Source organism: Equus caballus, chromosome 20 (assembly GCF_041296265.1).
Source record: "Equus caballus isolate H_3958 breed thoroughbred chromosome 20, TB-T2T, whole genome shotgun sequence".
In the NCBI taxonomy this organism is placed as follows: Eukaryota; Metazoa; Chordata; class Mammalia; order Perissodactyla; family Equidae; genus Equus; species Equus caballus.
The window spans coordinates 48231064-48256116 of NC_091703.1; the positions used below are offsets into that span (position 1 = coordinate 48231064).

Here is a 25053-nt window from a genome sequence, read left to right on the forward strand (position 1 = left end):
TTCATTCCCTCCTGAGTCATTTAGGACTGAAAGTCCTTCATGGGGACAACTGATTGACTGAGGACCTGAATTAGTGGTGCAGACAAAGACGTGCAAACCTAGGAGGAAGGTAAGGGCGGGAAAGACTGAGGAAACCATTGAAGGACAAGAGCAAGGTGAAGGCAAACCTGAGAAAAGGGGCTGGAGGCTCGTGAGAGGGGACTGTCCACCGGGCGGGGCAGTGGGGAGAGGAAGCACAGACACGAGGGAACAGGAGCTGCCTGGACGGGCTCTCTGTGAGCTCGGACACAAAGTCACCAGGCTTTCCTCTCAGAGGGACCATCCTGTTCCACCTTTCCCAGTATCAGGAGCCTGGGTAAGGGAACAGCTATGGGGATGCACACATGTGCACACACACACGCACAGGCACACAGGCGCACATACACAGGCCCAAACTTTGGGCGTTTTCTATTTTTCTACAACATGAGTTTTTTACCTGTGAAATAAGAAAGGGAAGTATTTTATATAGCTACTCAATAGTGATTGAAGATAATTGCAAAATATATGCTGAGAAGAAAAACCCTTTAAAATTTATTTTCCAGGGAAAATTCTTCCAAAGGAGATGGAAAATTATAAGCATGTGTTCCAGGGTCCCAATCTGTGTCCCTTGGGTGGGGAAGGACACGTAGGGATGGCACCACCTGCAACACTGGAGACCGGCTGCTTTATTTTCTTTTCCTATCTGTGATCAGAAAATAGCAATTGTTGAAGAAGAACTGAGGCTGATGTAATAGTCATCCCACATGCACCCAAAATATAGGTGTTCATCTATATTTCAAAAACGGAATTTTCTCTACATTTGAATCAATGAGCCTGGAATAGAAAATGTTTCTTCCTTATAAGTTCCATGAAGTAAAGAAATAAATTTTCCATCTGGGGGAGACAACGTTTACCAAGCAGAAAGCCAGCAAAATTGCTTTACTATGGCATGTTTTGACGGAGAAGAATTTGGAAAAAAATCTAAATATAGCCGATGTACGCAACTTGAAACTCGAGCCCCATTTTAAGCTCTCCTCTGCAGTTAACGCAAATTGATCTCCCTAACAAGAGCTAAAAATAGCAAGAGGAAAAAAGGGAGCAGACAATGACTTTTCATATCGCTCCCCACAGGCATTTTCAGTGACAATGAACACGACCTTCCAGAGGCATCCTAGAGAGCAGAAGAAAGGCCGGCGTTTCACAGCCCGCCTCTGATTACCACCCAGTTAGTAGGGCAAACACCTCTATTTTGCCATTTTTGCTGACTGCTATAGAGAAGCTGTTTTGCTGGGCTGGGCTTTTGCTTTTCCTATTTTATTTTACATCCAAAAAGAACATAGCACTATATTCTCTCTGGAGTCAGGAACAATAGACATTACAAAATAAGCCAAAACAAAATATTTGATTCATTCTCCACCTGGTCAAGGTGATCTTATTCTGTCTAGGTCATTGCTAAATGAAGGGCTTCTCTAAATTCACCAGCGGGACTAACATAAATGGGGAAAGCCTCTGTTTTATAGAGATGATAGCTGTGCTTCGACAGAGCAGAGGAAGGCAAAATCTGATCCTCGCGTGCCCCTGCACCATGGAGGAAAGCATGGAGCATGCCTTAAAGAGCTGATGCAGCGAGTGCGTTTTAGGGGGGACGCCAATAAGCAGAGAAACAAATGTGGAGGAACGAAATGTATAGGTTGTTTTATTTTTAAAATTTCCTTTTGCACCAATCTTGAATTTCTTCCAGAGAAATTAATTTTCCTGTTCAAAAGATCTCTCTGGTATCTCAAACTTTTCACTCCCTAGGCCAAGGGTGCTGGCTTGATCAGTTCTTTCTGCTTCTTGCTAGTGGTAGAGGGACATATTTTTCACTTACCAGCCGTGCAGCCTTGGGCAAGGTGCTTAACCACTCTGTGCCTCACATTCCCCAGCTGTATAAATGGGGAGAATAACAATACCTATCTCACAGAGCTGCTGTGAGCATTAAGTGAGACAATATAGTAAGGTATTTAGAACAGTGCCTGACATATAGTAAGCCCTATATATAATTTTTAGCTATTGTTTCTACTTAAAGTTTCTTCCTAACTTCTCTATTTTACTTCCTTTCTGGATCAAAAAACAGAATATACACTCATGAGGACAATGACTAAGAATGTTTGAAATTGCACCTCTCATATGTTCCAGAATCTAAACGGCTCTCCCTCTAACAAACAGAACTAGGAGATGCTTCTCCAGTGTTAGGTGGCCCTGGTCTCCTGTCGTAACGTCCTGTTAAGGATTTCAGAGGAAACCTACAGGCTAGGGTTCGATCACGGTTCCTTTGTAATGCACTGTTCTCCCCACATTTGCTCAGAGCTTCTCTGGAAGATCCGGAGAGCCTGAGATGTCCCTCTCTGGAAGAGGGTTGTCAGTGTTGCTTTTGGAAAGAACAGGGGCACCGGGGCCTGTGTCTTCACTCCCCTCTTTGTCCTCCAGGAAGGAGTCCTAACAAGGCCCATCGCTGCTTTCCCTTGGCAGCCAGTGGTGGTAAAGCTCCCACAAACCAGCCGGTTTGCTGAGGGGACCCTGAGCCTGAGCAGCGTCTCGCCCTGGATCCCCGCTCCACGATCCTCTTCCTTTAGATCTCCTTTTTCTCTGTCTCTTTAGATGTCCGCCTCTCTTCTCAGTCACTCAGCTCTACCAATTTAGCACGTTAGTCATTCCTCTGAAGCAGAACGCCATTCTCTCCATCATTTGGGTCGCTTTTCTCTGCTCTCATTCTAATTTGTTTCTGTACTTCTGGAACCGAGGGAATCATCCCTTAATGTGGAATGAGTTATAATTTGTTCCTGAAATGATTCTGCCAAAGGATTAAAAATGAATTTTACTAAATGATTTCTTTTGCAAATGGAAATGCTAGAAGTCCTCTCATTAGGGAAAACATTAATTTCAAGCTGGCTGAGTGAGGCTGGCTGGAGCCAGAGGAAAGCAAGGATTTGCCAGTGCGGAAACTATCTCGAGGCAGGCTAACAGCTCTGTCACCCACTCATTCATTCATTCAATATTTCCGGAGCATCTATTGCGTGCCGGGTGCTACCAGGCATTCTGAAAACCAAAATGAATAAAACATACATCTCCCTGCAAAAAGTAGAGAAGACAGGAAGTTGAACAAGAGGAAATTAGCTGAAGAAGAAGTGAGCATTTGTACAAAGTGCCATGAGGTGACTAAAAGAGCAACTCCTTGCTTTGGCATCTCGTCGGGGAGGAGGCAGAGAAGTGGGTGGGGAGGATGCAGGGTGAGGCCTTGCTCCCTCACGGGGGAGCTGAGACAGCCACCAGAGGCCCAGGCCACTAATATAACCTCTGTGATATTTTCAACTCAGTTGTTGGATATAAATCATTCATCTGTGTGGGGTGAAGAGGCTTCAAGGACACAGGCAAAGGACACATGGATAACCAAATAAAGAGAAACAGCCTTGAATTGCTGGCAAGGAACAGAGAGAAAGACATCCCAGAAAATACATCCAAAGGCAGCTGTTCCATGGGACAGAATAAATGCAGGAGACCCTCAGTATTCACTCTTGCACACATAGTGCACAGGCCTTCATTTACACACTTATCAGACACTGGGTTAGGCTTTCTGGAAGTTATAGTGGTGTTAGAGATAACTGTCAATTCAGGGTTAGGATAAACGTTTTCCTGTGTCAGACCAGAGTAGGTCTAAGGTCCACCGAGGCAGCCTGGATCCTTAATAACAGGTTGTCAGATCTGGCCAAGGGGTGGAGTCACAAGAACCAGGCTTGACATCTGCCTCTGCCACCAAACAGCTGTGTCACCCTTGGGCAAGCTCAGTTTTCTGATCTGTAGAATGGGGACAGTAAGAGTTCCTATCTCTGTGCTTATTGCACAGCAGGGCACTTCCAAAATGGTCGCGAGTACATCTATTTGGTAGGAGAAGGTGAAGCTTATTTAGCATTAAGTAAAAGGCATGCACTTCTAACATTGTTGATAAGTTCTTCACACCTCTAAAAGGAACCCCTTTTATTCTTAGCCTCTTCAAGACCATGCCCTTCCTCTTTGCTCCCTCCTCTGCGCCAAGCTCTGTGTGCGTCCCTTCTGAGGTCCGATTCCCAGTTCCTCCATCCCCTCTGCCTCCATCAGCTCCTGGGTGTGCCTTCCAGACCTGGGACTCAGCTCCGTTAGCCAGCGAGGCTGTCTGCGACTTGCCCTTATCTGGTCTTTGCATCAAACTTTGTGAACATTAACCACAAATGAATTTTCTCTCCCATTCTGGATAAAAAATGCTTTGAATTTACTGGATTCCTGGCTCCAAGTGAGAGGACCAGAGGCCGGCTGGGGTCTGATGGTTAGAAAATCTGACTTGGCCTGGACCTCCTTTATAAATAGAGGAGTAGGAAGAGCAGCACCCTGGAAGCCCTGGCCCTGTCATTTCTCACTTTCTCAGGCCTCAGTTTCCTCTCCTGTAAAATGCAGGTTGGCCAGTGACTACCAAGTGCTCTAGCCAAGACCAGGGATTCTATGAAGAGGTCTGTCTGCTGACATTCAAATCACCTGTGTTCAAATGTGTTCTTGTTAATATCTGTGCACGAGGGTCAAAGTGGCTGCTCCAATGACCTTGGCTCTCATAGGTCCATGGCTGGAGGGGAGGGGCTTGCTTGCTTCTGAAGTGCCCTGAGTTACTGTGGGAAATGGCTTCACAAGGCTCAACTGGAGGAGACCTGATTTATTTAATACCCTCTCCCTTCACGCCTATCACAGACACGGCTCTCTTTGGCTGGGGAGTGCATAGCTCAGGGTCCCTGGATGTGAACTAGACTTGGAAGGAAATCACATTTCTCCAATATCTCCCTTGTTATTCTTTTGTCAGCCCCTCTTAGTTAGACACCTACTGTTTCTCACAATGGCTCTTTGAGGGTGAAACCCATGGCCATTTTAAAGGCCCCAAGAAGCTGAGTGACTTGATGGTGATTACAGAGAAACCCCCAGGGAGTTTGCTCTTATGAATGCTGTAATCTAACTTTCAGGCCACATATGGGACAGCCAGTAATTCTCTGGCAGAGAGAGCTTATTAATAAAATCAGCCTCATCCTAATCTGAGGACCCAGTAGGGTGATCAGCTCATCCTGGTTTGCCTGGGAATTTCCTGGTTTTAGCACTGAAAGTTCCCAGGGACCCCTCAGTACCCAGGATTCTCCGGTTTCAGTGTATGCAAGAACCAACACGTACGGTGATTAAAACTGCAGATTTCTAGGGTGGGGGATTCTGGCCCAAATGTTTTCCTAACCACACTAAGAAATACTGGTAAGAACTTGTTATGAGTTTATCATCCCTGGCATTTGACATGTGGTTACCAGTGGTTCTTGAACTCATCTGCATATCAGAATCACCTGGGGAGCTTTTAAAAAATACTAATGCCTGGACTTGAGGCCCAAATCAGTTAAATTCAATCTCTTGGGGTGCCATCAGGGCATTGGGATTCTATTTTTAAAGCCCCCTCTCACACTACCAGAAGATAGAGCAGAAGAATGGCCATTATTTACCTTTGCATCCACAATGCCTAAAACCTCAGCTGCCACCTGGTTTCAGTCCCTCCACTTTCCACATTTTCCCTCTTGCTATAATGCAGGAAAAATACTTTGAAGTACAAGGTGGCAACATCTGCTGAAATTGAGGACAGTATCCTTGCTGTGTATAAAATGCAAAGAAACTTTTGGACAAGTGCATAGAAGATATGTACAAGAATGCGAACTAGAGCTCTGATTGTAATGGCAAGAAACTGGAAACAATGCAAATGTTTAGCAACAGGAGAGTTGATGAATAAAGTGTGCTGGCATATTCACCCAATGGAACACCATATTGCAGTGAAAATGAGTGAATCGGAGCTGCCTATACCAACATCAAAGCAAAGTGACCTTAAGATTTTGCTAAAGTTAGAAAAATCTAACTACAGGCCACCATCGCCAGCTTCTTGGGGACTTAAGGCTTCAGTTTGGCAGGCAGATTGTTTTGTAGCAGAGGGTTCCTGGGCACTCCTGGGGCAGCAGTGAAACAGGGCTGCACAGCATAGAAGCCTTGTGCCAGCTGGTAGGGCTCATTTTGTCTTTTCTGAGGAGACAACTTTCTGGTGGTATAGAGAGAAATCCCATAAGAATTAGGTAGCTCTTTGCAATCCTAAGATATCTGCATTGTCGGGGCTGGCCTGGTGGCATAGTGGTTGGGTTTGTACGTTCTGCTTCAGCAGCCCAGGGTTTGCAGGTTTGGATCCCAGGTGCAAACCTACACATGGCTCATCAAGCCATGCTGTGGTGGCGTCCCACACACAAAAAAAATAGAGGAGGATTGGCACAGATGTTAGCTCAGTGACAATCTTCCTCAAGCAAAAAGAAGACTGGCAACAGAAGTTAGCTCAGGGTCAATCCTCCTCTCTCACACACACACAAATCTGCATTGCAATCCAGAAGTCACATGGACAGGCCTTTTAGGACCGGTTCCTGGGTTGTTTTTAAACAGGTGTGAAGTCAGATGTTGCATTCCCATTCATCATCCCTCTCATTGTCCACATACAGCAACAAATCCAGTAGAAATGCAGATGTTACCATGAACCCAGAATTTCAAGGTTGTTAATCTTGTCTGGCTTTTCTAGGTTGCTGATGAATGTTTATTTTTAAAAAGGGCCACAGAGCTTACCTGGTCCTAGTTTGGCCACGGCATAGAGGAGGTCGTAGTTGAGGACTGGCGTGGCATCGCTGATGGGCTGCCAGCCAACGGGAGGAGATGCCGGGGGTGAGATGAGAAACTGTTTGGCGGGCTGTGGTGGAGCCAGATGCAGTTTGTCTCCGTCTGTCTCTGGAGTCTGAACCTTTCAAACAGAGTAGAAATGAAGACACATTATTCATTATGGCCTCAGATGGGCTATGTGCTACACTAAGATGCAGGGTCATACTTTTAGCCTGTGACAAATGAACCAACAAACCAATGAACCAGGCTACAATAATAATTACTACCTACCACACACCACATGTTCAGCTCTCTTATTTAATCCTTAAACCAGTGGGTGTCAATCTTTAGCGCACATCAGAATTATCTGGAAACTTACTACAACACAGATCGCTGAGCCCCACTCCTGGAATTTCTGATTCAGCAGATCTGGGGCGAGGCCCGAGAATCTGCATTGCTAACGAGCTCCCAGGTGATGCTGATGCTGCTGGTCCTGAGACCCCTGTCTCCCTCTCACCTCTCTCTTTCTCTCTTTTAATTTCATAACATGAAGTTAACCATTTTAAAGTAAACAATTCAGAAGTATTTAGTACGTTCCCAATGTTGTGCAACCACCACTTCTATCCAGATCCAAAGCATTTTCATCACCCCACAGGAAACCTGGTACTCATTTCACAGTTACCACCATTGCTGCCTCCAGTCAGCCCCTGGCAACCGACGACCTGCTTTCTGTCTCTATGGATTTACCTATTCTAGACATTGCATATAAATGGAATCATAGAATATGTGACCTTTTGTGCTCAGCTTCTTTCATTGAGCATAAAGTTTTCAAAGTTCATCCATGTTGTAGCATGTATCAGTACGCCATCCCTTTCCATGGTTGACTACTCTACAGGATGGAGGGGCCACAGTTTGTCTCTCCATTCATCCACTGAGAGACACTTGGGGTGTTTCTGCCTTTGGGCTACCGTGAGGAGCGCTGCTAGGAACACGTGTGTTCCATGTATGCATTTGAGTCCTGTTTCCAGTTCTTTTCGACATACACGTTGGAGTGGAACTGCAGGGTCAGATGGTCACTCTGTGTTCAACATATAAGGAGGGATTTCACAGCGGAGGAAACTGAGGTTTCCGCAAGTCACATAAGTTATTAGCAGTGTGGGATTCGAACATAGATCTGAGGCTAAAATCTAAGTTCTTTTTCGTTTTTATTTTATTTTATTGCGGTAAGAACACTTAACATGAGATTTCCCTTCTTAACAAATTTTTGAGTGTGCACTACATTATGATTGAGGATAGGTACAGTGTTGTAAGGCAGATCTCTACAGCTTCTTCATTCGCTTCACTGAAACTTTATGAACATTGATTAGTAACTCTTCATTCCGCCCCCCCCCACCCCAGCCCCTGGCAACCACCTTCCACTCTTTGATTCTATGAGTCTGACTGTTTTAGATACCTCACATAAGTGGGAACATGCAGTGTTTGTCTTTCTATGACTGGCTTATTTCACTTAGCATAATGTCTTCAAGGTGAATCCGTGTTGTCTCATATTGCAGAATATCCACACTACCCAAAGCGAGCTACAGAGTCAATGCAATGCCTATCAAAATCCCAGTGGCATTTTTAATTTTTTACAGAAATAGAACAAAACAATTCTAAAATTCATATGGAATCACAAAAGACCACAATTGGTCAAATCAGTCCTGAAAAAGAATGTAACATTTTCCGATTTCAAAATATATTACAAAGCTACAGTAATCAAAACAGTATGGTACTGACATAAAGACAGGCATATAGACCAATGGAACAGAATAGAGAACTCAGAAATAAATCCATGCATATAGGGTCAACTGGTATTCAACAAGTGTACCAAAAAAAAAACACAATGGGGAAAGGATATTCTTCAACAGATGGTGTTGGGAAAACTGGATATCCACATGCAAAAGAATGAAACTGGACCTTATCTTACACCATATACAAAATCAACTCATAATGGATTAAAGACAAACACAGGACTCAAAACTGTAAAACTCCTAGAAGAAAACATAGGGGAAAAGTTTCATGACATTGGTCTTGGCAATGATTTCATGGATATTACATACAGCAAAACCATAGGCAACAAAGATAAAAATAAACAAGTGGGACTACATCAAACTAAAAAGCTTCCACACAGCAAAGGAAACAATCAACAGAGTGAAAAGGTAATCAATGGAATGGGAGAAAAGATGTGCAAACCATATATCCAAAAAGGGGTTAATCTACAAAATATATAAGGGACTCCTATAACTCAATAGTAAAAAGATTAACAACCTGATTCAAAAATGGGCTAAAGACTTGAGTAACCATTTCTACAAAGAATACATATAAACGGCCAACAGGTATATGAAAAAATGGTCAACATTACTAATCATCAGGGAAATGCCAATCAAAACCACAATGAGACATCACCTCACACCTGTCAGGATGGCTGTTATAAAAATAAAAGACAACAAGTGTTGACACGGAGATGGAGAAATTGGAAGCCTCGCACACTGTTGGTGGCAATGCAAACTGGTGCAGCTGCTATGGGAAACAGTATGGAGTTTCCTCAAAAAATTAAGAACGGAACTACTATATGATCCAGCAATTCCACTTCTGGGTATTTATCCCAAATAACTGAAATCGGGATCTTGAGTAGATATTAGCACTCCTATGTTAACTGCAGCACTATTCACAATAGCTCAGATGTGGAAACAGCCTAAATGTCCATGACAGATGAATGGATAAAGAAACTGTGGTATATACATACAATGAAATACTATTCAGCCTAATAAAGAAGGAAAGTCTATGCTCTTGTCACTGTGCCATCTTTGTAGAGTCCAAAGGTAGAAACAATGCTTATGGACCAATAAGAGACAGATCAAGATATCTAATGATGAAGTGAGGACACTGAAGGAACACGATGGACACTGATTTTCTATCGCTGTGGACTTTGTGAGCATTGCCAAGAATGACCAATGCCTTTTTGGAACAGCCAGAATTTATTTTGGGATGAAATAAAACACGAAATTGATTTCCAAATGTGTGTAACCTTTCCTCATGCATATGAATCACTGGAAGGGTATACAGTCCGCTAAAACTGTCATATGATTTAAGTTTTAATGACAACCCTGCCAGGAAAGTTAGGGCTAGTTGTGATTAGGACATCTACTAGCTGGCATTTATTGTGCCTTTCCCAAATGCTATGCACTTTAACACACATTATTCATTTAATCCTCCTAGCAACAGTGTGGGGTGTATACCATCATCCCCAATCTACAGATAAGCAAACTGAGCTTATGTAACCTGCCGGGGTTAGAGGCCAGGCTGCCAGCCCTTAGAGCCTGCTTACTAAACCACAAGGCGTCCCTACCTGGGAATCATAGTGTACGCTTATTTCTCAGGGACCTAATACAGACTACAAACCAACCTGAAAGTGGAAAGGGCTCCATTTGCATTTTAAAAAGGCAAAAAATAATGTAGGGCAAAAGGATTAACTCTGGTAAAGAATGACCTTACCTGCGCAAAGTAGAGTTTCAATTTTTTCCCTCTGAACTGGGTTTCGTGAAGCTCTATCCTGGCTCGGGCTGCAGATTTGGGATTGCTGAAGTTGATTCGGACACGTCTGAAACTCTTAAACAGCTGGAACGTCACGCAGTCATCGTAAGTCCGGAACAGTCCCTCAAACTTTTCCTGATAAAAACAAACACGGGAAAATCCACTGGTCACGTATTTTGTATGATGCCAGATCTGACAGACACAAAGACCTCAGTCAATAAATCAGCTGTTCCTAACAGAGCCCCAGAGCTCAGGGGCCAGAGTTTTCACTGGACCATCTGGGGCCCAAACTCTATAATGATAATAATAATGAGCAACCACCATTTACTTGGCTTGTCCTCTCTGCACAGGTTTGCTGGGGTTTGTAGAGGCAGTGGGTGACAGCTGGCTAAGAACTGGGCACTTGCTGGCCATCTCTATTTTTTTTTTTCCAATTAGTGACACGACAAACATTTCAGTTGCTAAGGGAACAGGATTCCAGACCAAATTGGTTGGAAGCAGACCCAGCACATTGAACCCTCCAGATGTACCCTAAGGCCACACAGTGACCTGAACAGAGCTGGCCGCAGCAGTCCTCGTCCTGCCTTTACAGCAAAGCTTCACTGGTTTTGATGTCCAGGTTTCCATCAGGCACACAGTAATATTTTGCTCTCCCCTGGCTGCCAGTTTCTTCCAGTTTGCTACCCAATAAACCCAATAAACCCCTCATTTTCTCAATAGTTAGTTCTCTTTGTAGCCACTCGTTTGAATAAAATTCCACAGCAGCAATCGCAAACTCTCTGGTCTCAGGACCTTGCTACACACTTAAAAATTATGAAGGATCCTAAAGAACTTTTGTTAATGTGGGCTTAATCTACTGGTTCCCTGAGTTATGTAGCTTTCCCAAATGTTGACACATTTCATTACACAATATCAAACATCACATTCATTAATATTACCACCTGTCTTATCAAAAATCTGTAGAGATTCAAAAGCTGTCAGATTCATGTTGGTGAATACAAGTTTTCCAAAATTCTAATTTTTGCTTGAAAGCTCATTCTTTATCACTGGCAACAAACGCTGTCAGATATTTTCCTTGAAGCAACATATTCATTCATTCATTTCTGAGAAAATGACTGCCAAATATTTAAGTCTGTGTAACTAGGGTTTGTCCGTTAGCTGTGTTTTCAAGTAAAAGTGGTATTCTATGAAAAAAAATAAGTGCCTAGCTCAGCATAGAATAGCTCAGAACATTTCCTCAAGTCAAGGAAATTGTATTTGGTGTATTTTGTACACATTGTATTTTGGTGTGCCACAGTGCTTTATGTGTATTTCTCATTTTATTATTCAAATTATTAAAAAGGCATGTGCCCAAGGATAAAGAGTTAATAAAATTAATAACTTTTACTGCTTCATCAAGAACTCTCTTTTTTTGATCCTCCTGTCACTGTTTAATAAATTATAAGAACAATAAAGCAATCTCCCCTCTTATTTTTGTACCACTTGTAAAATGAAAGAGCCAGAGATTCCAGTAATTTCAATTAAACGAGTGACATCACCAAAATGGAGCTTCATCTGGCTATAGTGGTTGGGTTTACTCCACTGAGTCGTAAAGGGGAAAACGAATGGTGCCTCTGGTAGAATATTTCCCCAAACCAAGCCTCTTGAGATCAAAGATCACTTTGACCCATATTTACTTGGCCAAGGCTCGACTGCATGGCCACAGCTCAGAGCAAAGAGGCTGGGAAAAAGAGCCTACCTGTGGAACTACTTGGGAAGAGCAGGCAAGTTTGGTAAATAAGACCACTGTTGACGTTTATACAGTGTGTACAATGCTGTTTTTGAACCAACAGCCAATTTTATTTTGCTTATACACATTTTACGCCAGAAAAATGTGATTCTAACTCTGATTTCATAAATTAAATCTAGAGATTTCACTTGAGGGCAGAGGGCACGGACGTCAATCAAGAAGGTTGACCTTTTGGAAAGGGTGCATCTGTTGAGTCCCATAGGAATGAAATAAAGGTGAAAAATGGACGAGACTATTGGCTTCTAAAAATAAGACTGCAATGAAGACATTTAGTAATATTTAGATATGTGTTAATGCTAGTGCCATCATTCAGTCGCTGGGAGACATTCTGACACATCCAGGGTGATCTGTATCGTTATTCACACAGCGTGCAGAGAGACTACAAGGGAATTAACTCCTTCCTGTGCTTTCAGACCTTTACACTGAAGGACACTCTTAAGTAAAATTAGTATTTGCTTTCTTACTTTTTTCCCCCTTTTAACTGTGAGCGTGTGGCTGTGAAGAATACAAATACTACTAGGCAATTTAGTGCCACTGCATTGATTCCTACCAAAGTACCAGCAGTTTTAACCACTATTGCTTTCGCACCATGGGTGTAAATGTCCACACAGTGGAAAAGGGAAATAATGTCTTAGTATTGTTATGGAAATAGTTTTGACCTCCTGGGACATGGTCTTGGGAACTCCTAGGAGTTCGTAGGCCACCCTTTGAGGACTGCCGTATTATAGGATCTCAGGAAAAGTAAAGATTTAGTCAGCTTGGGGTGAAGACAAGAGGTCTAGTGAGAATCTTAAGGGTACAACATAATGGAGGTCAAAGAAGAGCTATCGTTCGAGGACGTGTGATGATAGCTATTGAGTGCTGTGGGGAAGTCAGATAGGATGAAGATGGACTTGGCAAATGGGAGACCACTGCTGATCCTACTGAGAGCTATTTGAATAGATGTGGAGGTGAAACAGATTTTTATGGATTGAGGAGTGAACGACAGGGCAAAAGTTGGAGAGAGAGAGTTTGGCAGTGAGAAAGAGGGAGCTGGGATGGCAATTACATGGGAAGTCAGGGTCACAAGAAGATTTTTGGTAATGTGAGAAAACACTTATTGCTTGAAGAAATGAAACTACTGACAATGGAGAGAGAAGAGACAGGAAAGAGGATGGGGGCAATGGATGGTAGAGACAAGAAAGACGGACTTCAGAAAGAGTTGTAGGCATTTCTTCCTGTGAGCGAGGAGATGACTAGGTGGATGAGTTTGGAAATGGAACAAGCAAAACTGAAGATGGCTGTCCCCTGAGGTCTCAGGGAAGTAGAAGGTGGGGTCCTCTGTTCAGAGCAGGGAAGGTGAAGGGAGACCAGAGGCTTGCAGAGCTGGAGGAAAATTTCTAACAGCTGCCGTGGTCAGAAGTAAAGAGAGTCAATGTGAATAAATCAAAAGACAGTGTTACAGGTTGAATTATGTCCCCGTAAAAGGATAAAGGATGTGTTGAAGTCCCCAGTACCTCAGACTATGACCTTATTTGGAAATAGGGTCATTGAAGATGTAATTATTTAAGATGAGGTCATACTGGAATGAGGTAGGCCCCTAATCCAATATGACTATCGTCCTTATAAAAAGACAGCCACATGAAGACAGAGAGACATAGGGAGAATGCCATGTGAAAATGGAGGATTGGCGTGATGCATCTACAAGCCAAGGAATGCCAAAGATTGCCAACAAACTACCAGAAGCTAAGGAGAGAGAAGGAAAGATGCCCCTACAGACTTCAGAGGGACCATGGTGATGCTTACGAGTTGATTTTGGTCTTCTAGACTTCAGAACTGTGAAACAATAAATTTCTGTTGTTTCAAGCCACTCAGTTTATGGTACTTTCTTACAGCAGTCCTAGGAAATTAATACAGGCAGTCATACAGCACTAAGTGACTGAATGAACCTGTGGATGATCCAGTTTTAATAGAGTCACCCAATATAATTATGCCTTTTTTTCCCCCTGGAGAGCAATAGGTGGGTAGCTGGGTCATTCCAGGGTGGGGTGTGCAAGACAGGTGTGTGTACCCAGGTGTGTGGTGGAGAGAGGGTGGCACAAGAAGGAAGAGGGGTAATTTGAAAGTGTCGAAAGGGCTGGCAAATAGAAAACTGAGATGACTCACCATGAAAGCTTGTGAGGGAAAGCAGAGAAGCCAGGAGCATCACATAGATTGAAAGAATGGGGAGTGGTGAGAGTTTGAGGTTCTTGATGAGTCTGAATAATAAGTGTAGCGAGAGTGACGTAGTGGGAGAAGTAGATGAGTAAAAAATTGAGGACCCAGAAAAGAATTTTCTAATTTTTAGGTTTCAGAAGTTTTTCAGGATTAGATGCCTAAGTCCCAATGTAAGGAATATGAATGAGGTTCTGATGTGTGATGAGGTGAAGGTGATGGGAGCAGAGACTAGAGACTAGGGAGGCTCTAGAGTGTTGGACCGTTGCCACCTCAGGATGATGACAGGAAACACAGTTGAGGGGACAACCATGAATCAGAGATGAGCTGCATAAGAAATAGGAAGGAGTGACCCGGAGAGTCACAGGTTGTGGTGAGCAGAGACGGGAGGAAAACAGCACAACCGGAGGGCAGTGGCTTCATAGAGGAGTTCATCTAAGAAAAGCAGTGGAACAACAGTCTAGAAGCATCAGGGAAGAAATCAGGGGAGTTCTGAGCCTCGATCCTGGACCTGAGATGTGGAAAACTGGAGGATGATCTCTTCCGTGTGAGTGATGGCTACAGAATAAGCGTTGTCAAGAGCAATCTGGGATTCGATAAGGGGAAGATGCGGAGGAATGATTTTAGAGTACAAATTGAACTATAAGGAAAATTAACAAGGGGATCTAGAGAAGAAAATGAGAGAGATTAGGAGAGGGGTTGGTAGGAGAAGAATGAGCCAGGGACACAGACTGGGGCTGGATGAAGAAATGAACACGGAGAAGGATGCTGCGTAAATGGAGGATATTTCAGAAACCAACACGCCTAGCATGGCAGATAAGATATATGTAATAAAGAAAACCAGAAAGGAAGGCTGAGACAGGTGCTCAGGCCATAAAAGCCTGGGGTATTTGGGGTCCAAAGAGTAATTTGATCCTTTACTCTGATCAGTTTTTATCAGCTTCATTTTTCTCACTGCAAGGTACGCGTGCAGAAGTTCCAGGCGGTGTGCCTGGAAGCGGTTGTTCACCAGAGAATGGCGATCCAGGCCTAACTCAGGCCATATCTGAGATCAGATAATTCTGTGGTTTCAAATATGAACACTGAGATTTTAAATTTTCTACCTTTAAATGTATTTGCTTTTCCTGAGCTGTCTGGAAACGGAGAGACAGGAATAGACGTACTGCTACGAACAGAAGCATATATTGCTGCAAGTGGAGAAGCTCCCTGCAGTCTTCCTTAAATCTTATTTCATCTGTGTTATAATTATTTGTTTATTTAAAAAAAGATGTAAAAAAAGATTCAAACATGGTTTATAAAGACATATAAGAATAAAATAAAATAGAAACTGAGTAGAGAAAAAGAGGAAACCAAGGGTAGAAACATAAATTAGGGCCAAGACGGAGGTCTGTTCAGAAAAGCTAAAAAGCTTCTCATAGAGTTTTGAACGTTTGCCATGGGTGGACCAACAGTTGCCCTCTAATCTTTCTCAAAGCCAACCTGATAAAGTAATCCTCATCCGGTACGCTATTCTCAGGGTCGCTGGGGTAAAGATGAGCCTCGTCTTAAAACTAGGCAGAGGGAATCTGTCCTGGGTCCTCGTAAGAAGCTACTGTGACGTGAAGAAGGCTGTCGTTGGCACTCATGGAACACAAACCAAGTAGCAGTTGATCCACTATAGCTCCAATCAAAATGAAAACAACTCTTATTTTTTCAAATCAATAGCCTTTAACAGCATCCTCAGTATTTAGGAAGTGCTAAATGTATTCCAATAATTGGTTGATGTAAAACCCTAAAGGTACTTTATAAAACATTAGAACATTAAAATATTATCTCCAGTTTAACTCTCAACCAGACAGGATGCAGATAAACAATATTGTCTAATATATTATCTCATTGAATCCTTACTTTTCTGAACTGGCCTTTTGAGGGAGAGTTGGAGTTATTATTATTCTTGAGTAGCATAGAAGCAACTGAAAGCCAGAGAAGTTAATAAGCTCCACAAAGTCACACAACTAACTAGTTAGCAAAACCAGAACTAGTAAGCACAAGCTGTTTCTACTACATAAATATCAACGATAATATGTAAACGAGTGCAACGTCGTTAAAACAAGAAAACCAACTTTCCTTGTCAATCAGAGAACAGCGCATCCTTGAAGACGTGGCTGCTAGAGAAGTCCAATGGTATGCTATCTGCATTCCAAAAGATGCTGTAAGCCTTTATGTATTTTTCAATTTTCTCACTTATGATCCCTTTGGGTATAAATTATCTTAATAAGAAATTCAGCTTCTCTCAAAATCACAAGGCTCTCATCTGTCAGGTAATACTTCCCAGAAACTGCTGAGGAATGAAACAATTCATTTAGGTTTATCGCCTCTCCACGGATACCACTGACAAGTCCTGTGCAAATCCCACGTTTAAGGCTCATACCGGATTTTATACGCTGCTCAGGAGGGGCCCCTGTCAAAAGGCCTGTTAGTGTAAATCTTCCATGATGCAGACTCGTTATGAGAAAGGAAGAGCCAGGCCTGCGTATGGGGATTTTCACGTCTGGGTTTTAACCTGTCAGGATTTCGTAGGCCAGGCAGACCTGTATTAAATCACACATTGTTCCATTTGTGGTCCTGATGTTGCCTAAATAAAAAATTATTATGAAAAGGAGGCTCTCAACCCTTCTTTACTGATAAAAGAAGCGGACAGACGTCGTGTCACACAATTGCTTTCAGAGAAGATAATTCATTGCTAAAGTCACAAAAGCCTTTATCCCTTCCCACTAGAATCCTTGTGAGAGGGCTAAAACTCATCTCAAAACTCTAAAAGGACCTCCTTTGTCCTAAAACTTCATGGATTCATCACACGCTTCTCTCAGCAGACTGCTTTCCACGGTCTGTGTTCGAGGCTCTTCTTTCACTCCCAGTAGCGGCCCTCCAGGCTAGTGTGGCTGGACAACATCGCTCTGCGAGAGGACATTTTTACTTCTCAATAGTTAAGGAAGTCTCCCTTTCTCCGATTTCACTGAGTTGCCATCTATGCATTTAGAACTGGAAAAACGAAAACTGAAAAAACTCCTCCGAAGAGAAGCAAATGGACAGGGGCCATAAACTGGAATGATCTTTGAACAGGGGTGAATATAACTATTGTGGAGCCTGCAGTGTTTACAACTTAGGAAGCCCTCTTCAAGCAAAATAATATAAAATTAGGCACAAAGGTGGATTTTTCTGTTTTTTAGAATGAGAACAAAAAAATCATACGAAATAACTTTTTAAAATTTTACAAAAAGTATATGACCATGTGAAATGTGTTGCCAGAGGCTTGGTAGAAGCCCATGCAAATGAGGGCCCCTAAAGCTGAAGCTTCATTCTCTTCCCACGAAATACGTCCAAGTGAATGACAAGTATACCGTGCTGTCACCAAGCAATCTGGAGTCCAGGTTTTCAGAGCAGCAAGGACACCTACAGTGCTTATATCACTCTCAGCTGATGAGGATCATTTCCCTAAACGTCTGAATCACCAGAATGAGAGCCAAGTAACTCAGATCTGCAAAGTTTCTGTCCACGTATCCCATTATAGATGGCTGAGTGTGTCCCCCCCGCCCCGCACACACTGGAACCCATTTTGTAAATACCCAAGATGGAGGACTGAGGAGGAGGAGCAAGGAAGGGGGTTGTTTGGAAGGTGTCCCAACAGCTGTTGAATAAGGGTGGTAAGTGCCAGATGAGTGGACCCAGAGAGGCACTGGTGGACCAAGGTGGCACTGTCTGCGTGCCTAGGACCCTGGTTGGGTCTAACTCTCTGCACCCAATGCTTACTTTTTGGGGGAGGGAGACTCTCCCAGCACCTGAACCCAGGGCTTGTTCTGGAGGGTCACTCTGCCCTCACCAACGGCGCCCAAGGGGTGGGGAGCCCAGCTGTGCCAAGCAAGATACCATTTGTGGATGCTGGCATGCTTCCTGCCTATCCCAAGACAGTTGAAAGGCCCTCAAGGGGTCTCTGAATAGCTAGGGAGTAGTGGGGAGGAGCACCCCCACATTCACAGGGAGGGGGTGGACTAGGCAAACGCAAGACCTCTGAGAGAGTAGTTATGAGCACAGATCTCTGTTACATGCCACAAAACTGGACAGATGTGCAAGGTTATAAAAACAAAGGAAGTCTCTGACAATCCTTTTATAGCTGCCATATTTCAGTTTACAGTATCAATGGCTGTTTTGGTGCAGGGCATTTCCTGAAGGCTAATGACAGCTTCATCCTTCTCTGGGCCATCAACTCCTCTCCTCTGATCATTTATCTGCAAGAACGCCAATGGCTGTCATCAGCCTTGATTAGAGATAGGCTCCAATAGCGCATGTGTAATTGATGAAACGCACAGCCTGCTTCACAGTTTACCCAACCTCGTAAGACAACAGGCATTGCATTTTGAATTCACTCAAATGCTGATTTTTCTATTAGATATAGGTAAAGAGAAGCAGTCTAAAGCCAGGTTACAAGCAAGAACTCTAGAGCCACACTACCTAGTTCAAATCCTGGACCGAGGATTTATGTAACCTTAAGCAGTTTACTCACTTATTTGATGCGTCAGTTTTCTTACCTGTAAAATGGGGATTACAACAGGGTCTACCTCATAGGGGTGTCCTGAGCATTAAGTAAATTAGAATATTTAAATCATTTAGAAAGGTGCTGAGTACACTGAGTGTGTTTGAGCTGTTATTATTATGAGTCCCAGATTGACAGATAAATGATGTTTTGTTTATGCGTCTGTATTTGGCCTGCTAGCTCTGCCTGTACAAATCTCCCTATCTATACATATGTCTATATCTATCTATATTTATATCCATACTTGTTACCTGTATCTAATCCTTAAAGATTGTAAAGAGCAATTATAGGAATGCTCGGAGTAATATCTCATATAACATTAAGTCTAATTATACTAACATGATTTTATTGATGTTATTATCGACTTAAAATGTAGAGCCCAAATTAACCATCAAGATTTCTTTCTTGGCTGTTAAGCTTTAAAAGTTCCTTTATGAAAACAGCGTGGTAAATTAAATAATTCTAAGGAGGAAATCAATCGGGTAATTGCCTTCAATCCTTCCCTTTGGAAATCCTGCACCATCAGCGGGGGCTGGGACTCAGAGAGACAGTGAGAAAATGACAAAGATGCCAGCCAGGACGCGCAGACACAGAAGAGATTCGTTAAGCCCCTCCCACCTGACTCCTTTCGCCTATTCCAACACTTCAGCTATCTTTTAGATGAACTCATCTCCAGGCCTCTATTCCCCATATTCAACTATTTCCTGAATGATTCCTTTGGGATATCCCACAGGTGCCTTGAAGTTAATGGCCCTAAAGCCAAATTCTTTGCCGGGGCCTCTAAATCTGCTGCCCCTCTACCTCAACGAATGGCCCCCATCTAGTCAGTGCCTCCAGCGGGGAAGCTACAGTGCTCCTGATCTCCCCCCTCTGCCTCACCACCCCGCGTCCCACCAGTCAACAAGCTGCGTGTTCTCTCAACCTTTCATTATCTGCTCTTCATCCTACCCCCAATTCCTCGGCTTGCCACAGCTCTCCCTATCACCGCACTAGTCTCCCTAGCTCCAGTCTCGAATCAACCTTGAAAGTCTGCTGCAAGAGACGTCTTTCTCAAAGGCAAAATTCTGATTACGTAGCTCCTCTATAAAATCCTCCAGTGACTTCACACAGCTTTTAGAATATGGCTTCGCTTAGCATTAAAGGCCCTGTACAAAATGGCCGTCACTCGCCCCACTAATCACATATTCTCTCTTTTTCCTAATCCATCCCCTACACACCAGACAAATTTCCACTTACAGGTTCCCAAAGCAAGTTATTCGATATCTCCAAGTCTCCTCTCACTTGCTCTCTCTTCCGCCAATGTCATCCCTTTCCTTCAGATGAGTTCTTTTTTCTCTGTATTCATTTTCCAGTTTTAATGAGATATAAACAACCTATAACATTGTGTAAGTTTAAAATATACAACATAATGATGTCATTTTTGTATATGTTGTGAAATGATTACCATAATACCTTGAGTTAACATCTATCACCTCACATAGTTACAAGTTTGTTTTCTTTTGATGAGGACTTTTTAGATCGACTCCCTTAGCAATATCCAGTACAGTGTTGTGCACTATAGTCACCCTGCTGTACATTACATCCCCATCAGATAACTTTTGATTGTCTCTCAAGTGTTAGCTTAGGTCTCACATCTAAGAAATCCTTCCTAATCCCACGGAGCTTTAGACATCCTTCCACTGTGCTCTCATAAGAGAGTTATCTAGTTAGCGAGGGTAACTGCTCCTTCATTAACTAGACCATAAGAACTTCAAAGGCAGGAAAGGTGTCATTTTTGTCCTTTTGTCCTTTGCTCATGTATTCATTGTTGAGTGTCAACTGTGTACCATGTAGGATGCCTGCACTACGGGAAGGGTTCACACGGTAATGAAACAAACAAGGCAATGTGGCTAGAACAGTCCTCGCTCCTCCCCCAAGCTACCTTTTGGTGAATTTTTTCTGCTCTTCAAAGGTACCTTTTAATAAAATTAACAAATATATACTGAACACGTGGACTAAGAGCCTCCATATTAAGATATCATAGAGAAGCCAAAATCAAATTGTACACATTTCTTCCTTGGTTTCTTTCTTGATCCCTTCCCCTGACATACCCTTCCTCTATCTGTTTCACCTCTGCTTCCTTGATTATTTAAAACAATCTGAATATCTTTTCAAAATAATGTGTCATCAAAGGATGTGTGCGTGTGTGTGTGTGTGTGTGTGTGTGTGTGTAGGGGAGGTCAAGAAAGGCTTCAGGGAAGAAATGGTAAGTGAAAGATGGATAGAATTTTGATGTGTGGAAATGAGTGGTGGTGTGAGACTTTAGAAGAAGCTTTTTGCTCCAGGCAAGAGAGCAGCATTATCTATATATTCCTATTTATCTTATGTCACCTCTAAGAAAAGATATTTTGGGGCACTGAGGAAGAAGAGAACAAAAATAATAGCTGGCCCTAAGCCAATTTTCCTAGGCGTGGCCTTGTGGCACACACAACTGATGTTAAATAAACGCTTAGAGAATTGTAGGAAATATAAAACAAATGAGATTTCAGATTTTATTATTTTAAGGGTCAGCTCTTAACCGTGTTTTTTGCAACATTTATTTTCCTAGCAATATGCGCCACTGCATCCATTTCATTTGAATTTTAAACTATGGCTTGTGGACCTGCTGATGCAGACAGGACAAACTGCTCACCAGTTCGGAGACCAATTTAGGAAGCTACCCCTTTCTGGAATGCCACGCAGCAATGTAGTTGAAAGAGGTAGGAAAGCTACTTCTAAACACAAGTAGTGTTCTATCTTCTCAACATTGAAGTGAAGCCTCTGTCTTAATACTGGGCTGTCAATAATTGATGAGGACATTTTTAGTATGTTTAATGTTAAATTAAAGGGCTAAATCCTAAATATGTTCCATATCACATCCTTCTGAAGATAGGCAATTTAAAATTTAATACATTCATTTTGCATTTGGAACACGATCAAAGTAAGCCTTTCAAAGGCAGCACGGTATCCTTAACTTATTTTTCCCATGAAATTGAAACAGCATTTGCATTCTTTTGAGATGCAGATGTGAGCAACTTTTTACCACTCAATTCTTAAATCTAGAAAGTGCACAGTTTGTTATCCTCTCAATGGTCTTTCTTACTGTTCCTTTTCCTGTTCCTTTTCCTCCTCTCAGTTACACTTTTTCCATTTTATTTAGGTTTTGTTCTCTGTTCTTTATGTAATGACATAAAAAGAATACATGTTAACAATAAAACCCTTATATAAAATTAAATCTTTTGGGGCTGGCCCCGTGGCCAAGTGGTTAAGTTCACGTGCTCCGGTCCGGTGGCCCAGGGTTTCGCTGGTTCAGATCCTGGGTGGGGACATGGCACCGCTCATCAGGCCATGTTGAGGCGGCATCCCACATGCCACAACTAGAAGGACCTACAACTAAAATATACAACTATGTACTGGGTGGATTTGGGGAGAAAAAGCAGAAAAAAAATTAAATCCCTCATTGTTCAAATTCCTTGAGATTCGAAACTAAAATGATTGTTTCAAACCACTACAAATTTGAGACATAAGATCCGTAAAAGAAAGCCTTTCCAACTGAAACATGACAGTCAACGCCTATTGTAGCCAAAGCAGATTTACTAATAAAAACAAAAGCAGCTCGACAGCCGTCGCTCACACTGAGCATAATTTTGGGTTGCAGTCTGGCACAGTGGTTAAATTTTCACTTGCACATTTATGAGACAGCAAGTAAGCAGCGCAGGTAGGACTAATAATGGCTAAGGTTCGAATGCTCCCAATGTGCCAACCCCTCTCCAAGCTCCTCACGTAAGACAACACGTCTCATTCTCACAATAAGCTTAGGAGGCAGATGAAGAAATGGGTTGAAAGAGATACAACAATTTGCCTAATGTGGCCAACTAGTCAGTGGCAATGCAGATCTCATCCCAGAGAGTCTAGTACCTGGAGTTACAGTGGTAACCTCCGGGCTACTCCACCTGCGGAGAGAAAAGCTGGGTTGATATGGCTTCATCCCTGTTGCTGCGTCTCAGCCAATGAGATGGATGCATCTTTTGTCTTTAGGCCATTTTGCTCATGCCCATCTCACAGACCAGCAGCAAGTGTGAAGAATTCTGGTGTAATCCTAGGAGAAATGGTTGGAACCCGAAAAGAAGCTTCTCCTATCAAAATGATGAGAGCTCCCCACAGGCAGTTCAGACTAGAAGCATCTGCAAATAGTATCACAGTCATAAACTATGTTTCTTCCACAATATACACATTCCTCTGTGTGTATGTTATGCACAAAAGTTCAGAATGGTTGAATATAAGCCTGCTTCACGGCAAAACCATTGCCAGCCAAGAAGGATGATTTGACTGAGAATTCCCTTCTCTCCATGTGATAGAAAGTTAGAGGAGAAGCAGGAAAGCTGGAACTTGTCAGTGTCCCCTATAATTAGGATCACTATATGGTGTACTGTCAAAGCCAGGACACTTTGAAGGGGAGAGCGCTATTGATTATGCTGTGACCTCAGGACTGTCCTGGGCACACTGGATATGTGGTCACCAATTGGCTGGTCCCCAGAATCAGTAATTCCAAAACTATCGTCCTTAGCTCTCTAGACAGACGTGACAATCCTCCTGATGGGCGGATCCTGTTCGAACATGCAAGCCTTCTCGGCAGTTCTTAGCAGCAAATCACGCACATTCCGTAGACTTTCTTTCTACTAAGGGCTACTTATTTGAGAGAGTTACAGAACAAATTTTTGAGTTACTAAAATCCATAAATGAGTTTATAAAAGGATTCTAGTTAGGTATTTAACTCAAAAATCCGGCTGCTGCACAGCTCTTGGTACTATCGCCCATGAGCAAATGCAGAGTTGGAATTCCTGCACCTCTCAGCAATAATAATAATCACTAGCACTTACCAGACCTTCCCACGTGCAGACACTGTTGCAAGTGCTGTACGTCATCCTCACAGTCCAATCTATGGACCACAGACCAGCAGCAGCCCCTGGGGGTTGTCAAGTAAGCATTCTCTCCGGCCCTAAGCCCTTAGACCTACCGATTCACAATCTGCATGTCAACAAGAGCCCCAGACGATCAGTATCTCATTTAAGTTTGAGAAGGACCAGATGAGAAGACATAAGTTGGACCATTTGAGACTTAAGGGCTTCCCGACTTAGTGACTAAACTGATGTACGTAATTATGCTTTTGGGAATTACCAGTGCTGTCCCCGGGTGGTAGTGGTTTTCAATTCTTTGCATTAATTAATACATTTGTAGAGTTATGGTTAGCAATTACTCCTGTTGATTGCTTTGTTCTTACAATCACTACAATGTTTTTTACTTTGATTACTATCTTGTTCTTTGCAAGTTCTTTGTTTTCACTGGGTTCTTTTCCCACTAGAAAGAGAGAACCCATCCGGTAGGTGGGGCACCGTGTCAGAGGTTGCCACGAACAAGTGAAGAAGAGAACCTAAAGAGATTTTCAAATGCTACAAGCTCTGGCCTCAGGCGATCAACAGTGTGAACCCCAGTCTGCCTGTGGAGAATTTATTTCTGTTGTGTGTTGCTTACTCAGTACCTTTGGGACCAAGCGCACATCCATATAAATGAAACCATTCTCAGCTTCGCAACATGAATGTGAGCATCAGACCTCCTTATCTTACTCTGTTTTAATGACTTGTCCCAAAGGTTCTCAGTGATCAAGTTTTCTCTCCAACATCACTTTAACCTCTGTTTTCAGAAGGGACAGTAAAGGTAACTTATTCCAACCTCTTTACTTGAAAGTGGAAAGATACAGAGCAGTGAGGCGACATGCGCAAGGCCTCATCGTTAGAGGCAAAAATGCACCAGAACTTAGGACTTGAATGTACAGACACGACAAGACCTAAAGACACTATAGCAACATGTAAAATCAAGGATCTCCTCTAATATATTTTTGACCTTGTGAATGATGCAAGGTTTTGAATAATCCAAAGCCATTCAGAGATGTAGTACTGGAAATCATATATTCCCTGAAAAAAACAGGTCTGCAATGATAAGCATTTTGAAAGCCTCAAATGTAAGTTTCATTCCAATTTTACATTTTACAAAATCGGGGCCAAAAGAGGCTAAGTGATTCATTCAAGGTTATCGACAAGTGATGGTCATACCAGGCCTCTCCACATCCAGCTGCCAGGTTCTAGCTAAGAACTTTGTTGTAACTTGAAAGAATTCTTGTTGT

General features: G+C 42.7%; 1 protein-coding gene across 4 annotated transcripts in view; it reads right to left on the bottom strand.

Annotated features, from left to right (window-relative positions):
* Positions 1-25053, bottom strand: part of RCAN2 (regulator of calcineurin 2) — a 253114-nt gene that overhangs the window by 13539 nt on the left and 214522 nt on the right. For all 4 annotated transcript variants that reach the window (XM_023625040.2, XM_070245630.1, XM_070245629.1 and 1 more), the window contains 2 exons: positions 10264-10437; positions 6700-6871 (listed from right to left, as the gene is read on the bottom strand). In XM_023625040.2, the coding sequence (XP_023480808.1) occupies positions 6700-6871; positions 10264-10437 (346 nt within the window). The remainder of the gene's footprint in view (positions 1-6699; positions 6872-10263; positions 10438-25053) is intronic.